Source organism: Meriones unguiculatus, chromosome 6 (genome assembly GCF_030254825.1).
Source record: "Meriones unguiculatus strain TT.TT164.6M chromosome 6, Bangor_MerUng_6.1, whole genome shotgun sequence".
Classification (NCBI taxonomy): Eukaryota; Metazoa; Chordata; class Mammalia; order Rodentia; family Muridae; genus Meriones; species Meriones unguiculatus.
In genome coordinates, this window is record NC_083354.1 from 55,004,965 (window position 1) to 55,015,707 (window position 10,743).

Consider the following 10,743-nt stretch of genomic DNA (forward strand, 5'->3'; position numbering starts at 1 on the left):
CCAGCTACGTAGTACAGAGTCCTCCCGGGCCAGTCCGCGGCCGCGGAGCGCCGCCCGCCCGGACATCCTCCCTCCGGGTGATGGGCAGAAGCAGCGGGCGCTGCGGGGCCGCGCTCTGCACCGTCCCCGCCAGCCTCTCCGGAGGGATGGGGAGGTTCGCCCCGCCGAGGCCCGGGAGAGCGAGCGACGGAGAGCAGATCAGTCTGGAGCCGGGACGTAGATAAGCGCATCACCCTCCGACCTCCCCCCCTCCCCAGCGTCCACCCTCCAGCCAGCCCGCTTCGTGCCGCCCCGGAGCCGGTAGGGAGGCTGCGCTCCCGGGACACGGGAGGAGACGTCGCCGGAGCCGGGCCGCGGAGCGCAGAGCCGGGGCTCCGGGCCGGGTGAAAGTTTCCCCTCCCGGGCTGCGGGGGAAACTCTGCCCGGGGCCGGGGCGGCGGAGCACCGCGGCTTCCCGGGAAGGCTCGGAGACCCCACCGCCACCGCCCGGAGGCGGGAGAGCACCACCGCAGAGTCAAACCGAGCAGAGAGCGCGCTGAGCCGGACGGTCCGCCGCTCGGGGATCCGGGGACGCTCCGGAGCGCGCCCGGAGCTCCAGGTGAGCGCGGGAGCCCGGGGGGGGGGGGGAACCGGACCGGAGGGGGGTCACGGGGAGGCGTCTGGGGGGAGAGAGACCGGACCGGAGGGGGGGCGTCACGGGGAGGCGCCCGGGGGAAGAGACCGGGCTCCCCCACCCCCCCCACCCCACCCCTCCGCTCACCCCGCTTCCCCCCTCCGCCAGGTCCTGCCCGGAGCCGCTGCCATGGGAGAGCCAGCCCCAGGCGCCGGGGACCAGCCGCCTCTGCCGCCGCGCCCGCCCCGGATCGGCGGCGCCCGCAGCCGGCCCGCGGCGTCCCCCTCCCGGGCGGCAGGGCCGCGTCCGCCGCGCCGCCGGCCCCGGCTGGGCCTGTGATGAGCCGCAGCTCGCCGCGAGCCCCGGCCCCGGGCGCGCTCCCCCGGCCGCCGCCGCCGCCGCCCCCGCCGCCGGCCCCGCTCCCGCCGTGGCCCCGGCGAGCCGGCCGCCGCTGGCCCGCGTCCCCGCTCGGGATGAAGGTGTTCCGCAGGAAGGCGCTGGTGCTGTGCGCGGGCTACGCGCTGCTCCTGGTGCTCACCATGCTCAACCTCCTGGACTACAAGTGGCACAAGGAGCCCCTGCAGCAGTGCCATCCCGACGGGCCTCCGGGGGGCGCGGCCGGGGCCCCCGGGGGAGGCTGGGGGCGGCCGGGCTCGCCCCCCGCGGCGCCGCCCCGGGCCCACCCTCGCCCGGACCCCCGCCCCCCTCAGCGCCCCCCCGCGGCCGGCGCGGGGGCGGTCCCGGCCTCCGGGGCTGCGGGGGCCGCGGGCTCCCCGGGCAACGGCACCCGGGGCCCCGGGGGCGGCGGGGCCAAGCGGCAGCTGGTGTACGTGTTCACCACGTGGCGCTCGGGCTCGTCCTTCTTCGGCGAGCTCTTCAACCAGAACCCCGAGGTGTTCTTCCTCTACGAGCCCGTGTGGCACGTGTGGCAGAAGCTCTACCCCGGGGACGCGGTCTCCCTGCAGGGGGCGGCGCGGGACATGCTGAGCGCTCTCTACCGCTGCGACCTGTCGGTGTTCCAGCTCTACAGCCCCGCTGGCAGCGGGGGGCGCAACCTGACCACCCTGGGCATCTTCGGCGCCGCCACCAACAAGGTGGTGTGCTCGTCCCCCCTCTGCCCCGCCTACCGCAAGGAGGTCGTCGGCTTGGTGGACGACCGGGTGTGCAAGAAGTGCCCGCCCCAGCGCCTGGCCCGCTTCGAGGAGGAGTGCCGAAAGTACCGTACGCTGGTCATCAAGGGCGTGCGCGTCTTCGACGTGGCCGTGCTGGCGCCCCTGCTGAGGGACCCGGCCCTGGACCTCAAGGTCATCCACCTGGTGCGCGACCCGCGGGCCGTGGCCAGCTCCCGCATCCGCTCTCGCCACGGCCTCATCCGGGAAAGCCTGCAGGTGGTGCGCAGCCGGGACCCCAGGGCCCACCGCATGCCCTTCCTGGAGGCCGCCGGCCACAAGCTGGGGGCTAAGAAAGAGGGCCTGGGCGGCCCGGCTGACTACCACGCCCTGGGTGCCATGGAGGTCATCTGCAACAGCATGGCCAAGACCCTGCAGACGGCCCTGCAGCCCCCTGACTGGCTCCAGGGCCACTACCTGGTGGTGAGGTACGAGGACCTGGTGGGGGACCCGGTGAAGACCCTGCGGAGGGTCTACGGCTTTGTGGGGCTGCTGGTGAGCCCCGAGATGGAGCAGTTCGCCCTGAACATGACCAGCGGCTCGGGCTCCTCCTCCAAGCCTTTCGTGGTGTCAGCCCGCAACGCCACCCAGGCCGCCAATGCCTGGCGGAGCGCGCTCACCTTCCAGCAGATCAAACAGGTGGAGGAGTTTTGCTACCAGCCCATGGCGGTGCTGGGCTACGAGCGGGTCAACAGCCCGGAGGAGGTCAAAGACCTCAGCAAGACCCTGCTCCGGAAGCCCCGGCTCTGAGAGGGGCCCCCCTCCACCCCCCACCGGAGGGACCGGACTCCCCGCCGAGGCACCCGCAAAGAGGATGGCTGGCATTGTTGTCCAAACAAACACGGCCCAGATCCAAGCTGAGGAAGCCCACATAATTCTGTGATAGATATATATTATAAATAACCACACAGGCACTTTTGCTGTCAACGTTTTGAGTCAGTGACTTTCAAGGAACAGCCTCAACTCACGGGCGCGCGCTCTCTTGCTCGCTCACGCGTGCGTGTGCGCACACACCTCGGAAAAGGCAAGACTGAAAGTTCTGACAGATTGCCTTGGGCCCTCGCTTCTTCTCCCTCTTCCCTTCTCATCCCTTCCCCCGCCTCCCCCTTCCATCCCCGAAGTGGAATGTCGCTAAATCAAGTTCCAGTAACCCAAATCTTGTTTACAGAATTTCCGTGGTATCTGTGAAAGTGTTAAAAGAGTAATTTGGATGTGGGGTGGGTGGAGAAAGGGGAAGTGGTCCCCAGAGCAGAAAGCCCCCCCCCCACTGGGCTGGTAAACCGAGGAGGCAGTCTTCAAAAGTAGACTTTCCTGTAAAGAGCAAAGGTTACGTGTGAGTGTTAATAAAGGAGATAATAAATAATATTCTTTTTTTTTTTTTTTAATATTTGCCTCCATTACTCTGGATTTACCAGTGCTTTCTGCGCCCCTCCTCTCCATACATTTCCAGCTAGCTACCTGGGGCCCAGCTAAGCTGGGAGAAACCTCTGCCTTCCTGATAACTGAGCATTGTTTTCTCACATGTAAATCATTGCCTGCCAGGTGCCCAGCAATGGAACAAATCTTCTACGGGCAAAACCAAACAGGGCAGAGAAGAAAGAGCACACACTACTCCCCCTGTTCCGCGCTGAGCACAGAAAGGAAGAAAGGAGCCCTGGAGAGTTGAAGGCACTCAAGGCTTTGATTACTACTGCGCTGGGCGGAGACAGGCTACCTGGAAGCAGAGACTGGTGTTTTTGTTCTGAAGTTGGTTCTGGGGGGGTGGGGTCGGGGAGGAAAGATCGAAAGCATAGAATTTTCTTTTTCAAAAAAAGTTCTGATGACTAGAATATAAGTCTCGAAATGGAGTGAACGGTCTTGGTGGTGGTAGCAGCAGCTTCTGTAGTTAGTGGAGTAACAGAAATGCCTGTCTGGGGTGTTCTTGTGTGTCTTTGACACAGTGACTGGAGGCATATGAGAGCAAAGAAGTTTTAGCTGAGGACTGGAGGGGCGCTCACAGGTTTCCTTTTTTCCTCATGTCCCATCCAAATAATACTAAAGGACAGGAATTTGAAATAGTTTGCTTGGGACTTGGGTCGTCCTGGGAATATGGTATTCTCTTTATTTCCTAAAAGCAAATTTGCAAAACAAGGTACATGTTGCAGACAGTGTAGAGCGTTAGCTAAGAACCTTTAGATACTAAAGTGGCTATGAGGAAGAGGAAACAGAAGTGCATCAGTGTGTAGGATTTTGAGATTTGGTATTTTCTGGTGAGAAAGCCATTGAATTTCCCAGAGGTGGTTATGATACTCCTATGTCCTGAACTCATATTGTGCTCAAGTATGCTGTATGGTGTTGTGTTACGATACGAAATTATGAAGTTCAAATAGGACAAACAAACAGTATGGTTGTATATTATATTAAATACGGTACAAGTCCCGTATCCCTGCAGCTTTATTTTAATGTAATTTATTATGAGATTCTGGAAAGCCAACAAGTGTGGGTTAAATGCTGAGGACTTTCTTTAAAAAAAATGTACATAGGAAATGTTTTAACATGAGGCGATTCTTGAGTTTAATTATCATTACAATGTGAAATCCAAGATAAAGAAGCACATTTTTAAAAAGGTGTATCTGAATGGTTATTTCTTAATGTACTAAGATTGTTTCCCATGTGTTCTTATTGAGCTAGACTGCTAGGATACCACTAATCAAGAGTTCCAGGATGTTTTTATGGTAGTGCCTTCAGCAGCAGGGGAATCTTTGTAAGAGCTCTCATTTAAGAATACTTTAAAATTAAATGAACAAAATAAATATTAATGTTGGGTGCCTATAGATGAAAAAGGTTTAGCAGCAAATTAAGGTAGTGTCATTAAAAAACAATGACTCTGGATAAAATAACCATTTAAAAACAAATTTTATATGGCATTAGAATCCACCTTTATCAGCCACAGTGAAATTCATGTCTTGTTGAGCAAAAGATTTTTAAGCAGTTGACTCCATTCTTCCCTGGTGTATTCGCACACTTGGATTGCACTAGAATAGAATTATGTATTTGGATCTTGTATTTAAAACTTATTAGATGTTGTAACAGAGCCTTGAAGCTTGCACGGCATTCATGGCCTCTGCTAAGAGGAAAGTCTCAGCTAATGCCAACAGCTCTCCTCTCCTCTATTTGCACAGAGTTTCTGTCTATTTTTCTTGTTTTGTAGCAGCTGCTTTCTCCCCACTCCGCTCCTCCAGGGCTCTGCAATTTGAAAAGGTGAATTGCTGCTCCTAGAGATTTGTACCTAGCTGCATTCTAGGAAAGTGAGATGGGTGTTGTTCCCACGAGAGGCTAACATAGTCATATCAGTGACATTTAGCTGCCAGAGCTCGGGAGGGGGGGGGGGCAGCATTTTTGGTGTTAACAAGCTCTTGTCAGCCCCTGGTGCAAGCAGACAAACCTGTGCCACGACAAACTGCAACAGGGCTGTGACCGTTTCTGAAGCACTGTGTATGAGAGGGAAGCCTTTCATATTTCCCAACCTACCGGGATGTCCATCAGCAGGAGGAAATATTCCTCTGAGCAGCTTATCTGTCAGAGAGATTCTGTTTGTAAGTTCTGCCTGACTGGTAGCACGCCTGGCTTAGCCCATAGACTTTGGAATGTAGTTGTTAATTAGAAAGCTCCATTTAGAGAGTGAAGTCCAGGCAGGGCATTTAGTCAACAAATAGAAATTTGGATCAAGACAGAGGCACAGGCTGGGTGCTTGAGTTTCAGGACTGTCTGGGCCAAAGGCTGCATTCATCCAAGGGCAAATTGTTGCCCTTCACCATCTACCCACAGTGAGTGCTTGGTAAATATTTGTTAATAAGTGAATGAAATGTGTAACTGTCGACTACTGAAGATATTTAGAGGGAAAGAGAGAAAGACTGTGTTAGTCTGGACAGAGAAAGTGTCAGGCTTCTGGGTGAGGCTGTGGTCCATAGGCTCTGTGTAGATGCGCGGAACAATCAATGGGGCGTCTGCAGCGTTTCCAAGGTGATACAGATCTTTAATTCCCACCAAGGAATTAGGAAGGACTGTAGAGCTTATTAATGTGGAGAGACAAAAAATTCAAAAGAAGGAATTAAACTTTCAGTATTAATTTTTCTAGATAACACGAACACACAGAAGGGCAGGGATTGCCTGGGTGCCTAGGGGTGGTCTCTGAAGTCCGTTTTCGAAGAAACTGACCTGAGGGCTGTAAAGGTGTAGGCTGGAGAATCATGTTGTAGACTGTGGCCAGGCAGAGCAATGGCTACTGTCAGAAAGCCCATCCCACTGTGGAGGCAGAGTGAGGCAAATGTTGTCTAAGGTTTCTGTCACTCACTGGATCATGCCACTGGCTTGAAATGAATGTGAATTTGGGTGAAACTATTAAGTTAATTTTCCCTGGGCACTGATAAAAAAAATAAAGATCGTCTTTGAAACACAGTCTCTAGACATGAATTCAAGAGGAGCGAGAGAGGGATGAGATTGGGTCACTTCCGTTAGTCACTGACGATCAGGATGATGCGTCTGCTGTCGCCTTTCACCAGCGTACAGGCCCATGCAATGCTCTCTGCTTGAGTTCCTGAACTGTCTTTGAGGGGTCTTCACGAAGAGATCTTCTTCCTTTCTTTTTTTTTTTTTTTTTGGTGCTGAGGATTGAACCCAGTAGGGCCAAGGCAAGGCAAACACTCTATCATGAAGCCACATTCCCAAATCACCAAAAAAAAAAAAAAAAAAAAAATCTTTTTGGAGAAGAGGTCTTCATACGACCCAGGTTGGCTTAACCTTATACGTCCCAAGTAACCTTCAATTTCTGACCTCCTGTCTCCATCTCCCAAATGCTGGGGTTATAGTTGTACAGCACCATACCTGGTTTGTGTGATAATGGGGGTCAAATCTGGAGCTTTGTGCATGTTAGGTAAGTACCAACCGCATCACTGGCCCTCAAGAGAGCACTTTAATACCAGCTAACAGTGAAGAGCTCCTGTTTGATCTCCGGCCTCTGGAGAGTCAGCGAGCGGTCATTATATCAGAACTGGTGACCGTTCCATGTCAAGATCTGAAGTGGATAGGTAGAAATGACAATTACAACCGAAGAAATGACTTGAGGTGTGATGGGATGCCCTGAGATAAAGGCAGAGTTTACAGGCCTCCTTTGTCACTCACCTTAAGGAGAGCCTCTTTCAAGCTGTCAAGGATAAGAAAATAAATTTCCTCCCATGTGGGTGTTCAATTCTGGCTTTTTCAGCTCCTGTAGGAGCCACCCACCGGCTCAAGTTCCAGGGTCTGGTACGAGTTGGTCATAAGGCATAACATACATACCCTACACCAAATTGTGCTAAAGAAAGCGTTAAATCAGACCTAACGCACTGGGACCACCCCCTGGGGAAGTTTTGAACCAGTGTTTGGCCGGGCAGGTGTTTATAAACTTGAAGGAATTTTAAGGAGGGGAAAGGCCTCTCCCTGTAGTTGCTAATGGGATGATGATAAAATGTAGTCCGGAGCAAAGGGTACTATAGGTAAACATCAGTTACTTGTAACAAAATGTCAGACACATTTTGGGGCTGCTTGAACTCCCAGGCTGCCGCGGTCACCCTGGGAAGTGAAGGATGGCTAAAACAATCACTGTAACACAACTGGGCTCGGAACCGTTTTGTGATGGCTCCCGTGCCACTTCCGCACAGGGCTTCACAGAAATTTACCTCCAAGTGGGCTGTTTTCTGGACAGAGGCAGATGCATAATTTGCAATGCTCACTGCGAAAATAAAATGCAGTTCTCCTTGCTAAAAACAAAAAACAAAAAACAAAAAAAAAAACAATCAGGAGGCCTTTCAAGATGACAACTGCAGGGGCTTAAACCAGCTGTGAAATCCTTCTAAGCGTGCGGCACCATGCAGTCATACAGGTTGCATGCCTCTGGAGCACCTAGATGCAGAGAATGGCATGTCTAGCTGCAGGAGAGAGGATGGCTGATCGCTGCAAAAGGAAACTGCAGAAGCGTGAGCTGCTACATGTGGCGGCCATGGAAGCAAAGGTGTGCGAGCGCACACTTCGGTGATGAAGTTCTAAGTGGCTGGGTGTACGCATGACAAATCCCCCTCGGTGGCTGTCGCAGGTGACTGGCAATGCCCTTTCAGTCCTTGGTGGCGCTTGACAACACTAAGGATTTTCCATTTGAAGACGGACAGGACAGGTCACGCTCTGTGTTCATTTTTCACAAGAGCAGCTCAGAAGTCTCACATAGGTGGAAGAACTAGGATGCTGGCAAGTTTTGCTAATAATATCTCCTTCCTTTTAGAAGGTGTACGGGGATCTCTCTCTCTCTCCCGCTCTCTCTGCTTAGTGTGTATAAAGAGAATGCCCAAGCATGGAAAAGCAGAGCTGAAGTTACCATGTACCTAAAAGGCAAAGCTCAACTGGTATAGCTGGGTTCTGTACCGTTGATTGAGATTATTTATATTATAGGTTTGAGACATTCATATTTTATATTTATGCATATATATATATATTTCATATTTCCCCTGGCCACCATTTTCTCTAGTCTCTATGACTCTCCCTGCTTCCTTCTTCTTTCTCCTCCTGTTTTTTCTTTGTTGTACAAGACTTAGTTATGTAACTAAGGCTGGGCTGGAATTCCTCTAATTCCTCTTGCCCCAATCTCCTGGGTTTTCAGGCATGCACCAGTAAGATCTCTTCTTTACCTGTGAGTTCTTGCTTATTATTGAAGGCCCTGGGTCTTTTGAAGTTTTTATATATATCAACACTGCTCCAAGATATAGAAATGTCTTCCCGTCCCCTAGTCTCACATTGTGCACGGACCTGCCAGTGTGTTTTGTTGCAAACTGGACTTACTGGTAGGCCTGTTTTCCTCCCCTAGGCCAGATCCATCAGAATGGAAGGGACCGGCTCTTAGTATTATATGTGTGTGTGTCCCAGGGACAGCGAGTACTGTGCACATAGGTGTTTCATAAGGGAGTGCTAAATAAAAGGTGCAGCCTGAGAAATCAGAACAGAAAGATCTGGGGACAGAGGCTTTGTCAAGTAGCTTCAGACTTCATACAGCCATATGTTGGCAGTTCCAGCAAATGTTGGCAGTTGGTCTGATACTTGTCTATTGAGGCCGGTTACTGCCTGAGTATACCTAGCCTTGCTGTGTAAACCTACCTGATTGGCTGATTAAATGGCCTAAACCTGGGCAAGGCAGAATGGAGTGGGAGTGGCTTTGGGTTCAAGTGAATCATGGGAAAGAGACGGACAGGAAGAGAGGAGGCAGGAGGATGACACAATGGGTTAGCCTGGAGAAGGAACCACTTGAGCCGGGAAGAAGAACTTCAAGGATGTCGTGGATGAAGAGAACACCAAAATGAAAAAAAGATAAGTAAGTGTCTTGGGGTTATGGATGGAAGGTAGTCCAGATGAGGATGGTTAAGGTGATGGCATTGGGTGGGGCCTGGGAGGTGAATGGTGAGGTTGTTGAGACAGCATAGGTAGAAATATCTGCCCCGTCCAAGGTAAATAAGGCAATTACAAAATCTAACAGGTGTCTGTGTCTTATTATTTGTGATAGCAGGTAAGATAAGACCTACACGATAATCACAGAGAAAATATAATATAAAGCCAAACATCTCATTTTTATTTACTACAAAACCAAGTCTCAGCCTTCAGTTGCATGGCTAGTAGACGCTAATGGACCATGAAGAGTTAATATGGATGAAAAGGAACAGCAAGTTAACTCTCAAGGAGGAGCCGGATAGTCATCCTCAAACAAGTCTGAATGCTCCCCCAAAGAAAAACAATAAGTGAATTATAGTCAAAGAAAATGATAACAACTTTTAAAGTCCACCACTGGACTGTCACTGTAAAACCGGTTGCTACTCTGTGCTTGTGACCTGTAGAGGTTGAAGCCAATGATCATCTTTCAAGCATCTGAAGAACTTGAAAATTCTCAAGAACTATTGAGGTCTAAATGTTACAATTCCATTTTGAGATGTCCCAACGACTCTGGAAAATTCTTAGTTCCTCTAGGATTGCATTGGCTCCTAGGAAGAATGACAATATTTCATTTAAAATATTCTCACATTTGTGTTCCGCACCTACATGAAGGCTGGTGTCAGGTTATTACTTTTTAAAAAGAAAAAAACAGAAATGAAAACACGTCTTCTCTCTGAGATGACAATCACAGTTATGGTTTTTAGCCCTGTTATTTAAGCAATCCTATTAGCCAGCGAAACAAGTATTCTCCCAAAGATGTGGACTGGGAGTTCCCATTGTTGAGGCTAAGGCTTCATTGCATGCAGTTTTTCATTTATGTTTTCACATTTCCCAAATGTGCGGTGCTTTTTGTAACATCCTATCAATGTTTCCATTTCACTTTCAGATGAGCGGTGGCATGCCGGGCACATGTCCTGTCGTAGGGTCCATTAGAGTCTAGAACGGTACCATGATGGTTCTTGTTTGACAGAAGGGAATACAGGTTCGGATGAGTCATTTTGAGGTCACTAGTGAGGGCAAGTTTTCTTCTTGTTTAGTACATCTGAGGTCATACTGTTTTCAGTTTAAGTGTTATCAACAAAAGAGTAACCCCTCTGCCTCCCCACCCTCACCCCAGTTCTAGCCAAATGCTTTCTGAGAGATGCAGCCTGAGTACTTGCTACATTTTGACTAGGTGCCAGTATCTTTGGAGAAGCATTAATAAATAACAGAAGAAAACGGTAATTGCTATTTGAGGCCCTGGTCAAAATTTCTCTCACACTGGCTTTTATTTAGCAAACACTATAACAGGCCATTCTGGGAGCAGAAGATAACACTACAGAAAGCCTAGATGGGAAAATTTGGGGTTGGCTAAAGAAAGGAAGAATATGGACAAGACAGAATGTTGCAGCCCAAATGGGGAGATGACTGAGACACCTGTGAAGAGAAGAGAATGGCCAGGGACTTGAAGAACAGCTGTCCTTCTGGGAGTCATTT

At 51.2% G+C, this 10,743-nt stretch overlaps 1 protein-coding gene across 1 annotated transcript; it reads left to right on the plus strand.

The window, feature by feature from the left end:
- The first annotated feature begins 464 nt into the window (after positions 1-464).
- On the plus strand, positions 465-4,387 carry Chst2 (carbohydrate sulfotransferase 2). Its single transcript, XM_060385516.1, has 2 exons — positions 465-598; positions 782-4,387. The coding sequence occupies exon 2, from the start codon at positions 952-954 to the stop codon at positions 2,530-2,532; it is 1,581 nt and encodes a 526-aa protein (XP_060241499.1). The 5' UTR covers positions 465-598; positions 782-951; the 3' UTR covers positions 2,533-4,387.
- Positions 4,388-10,743: the final 6,356 nt, after the last annotated feature.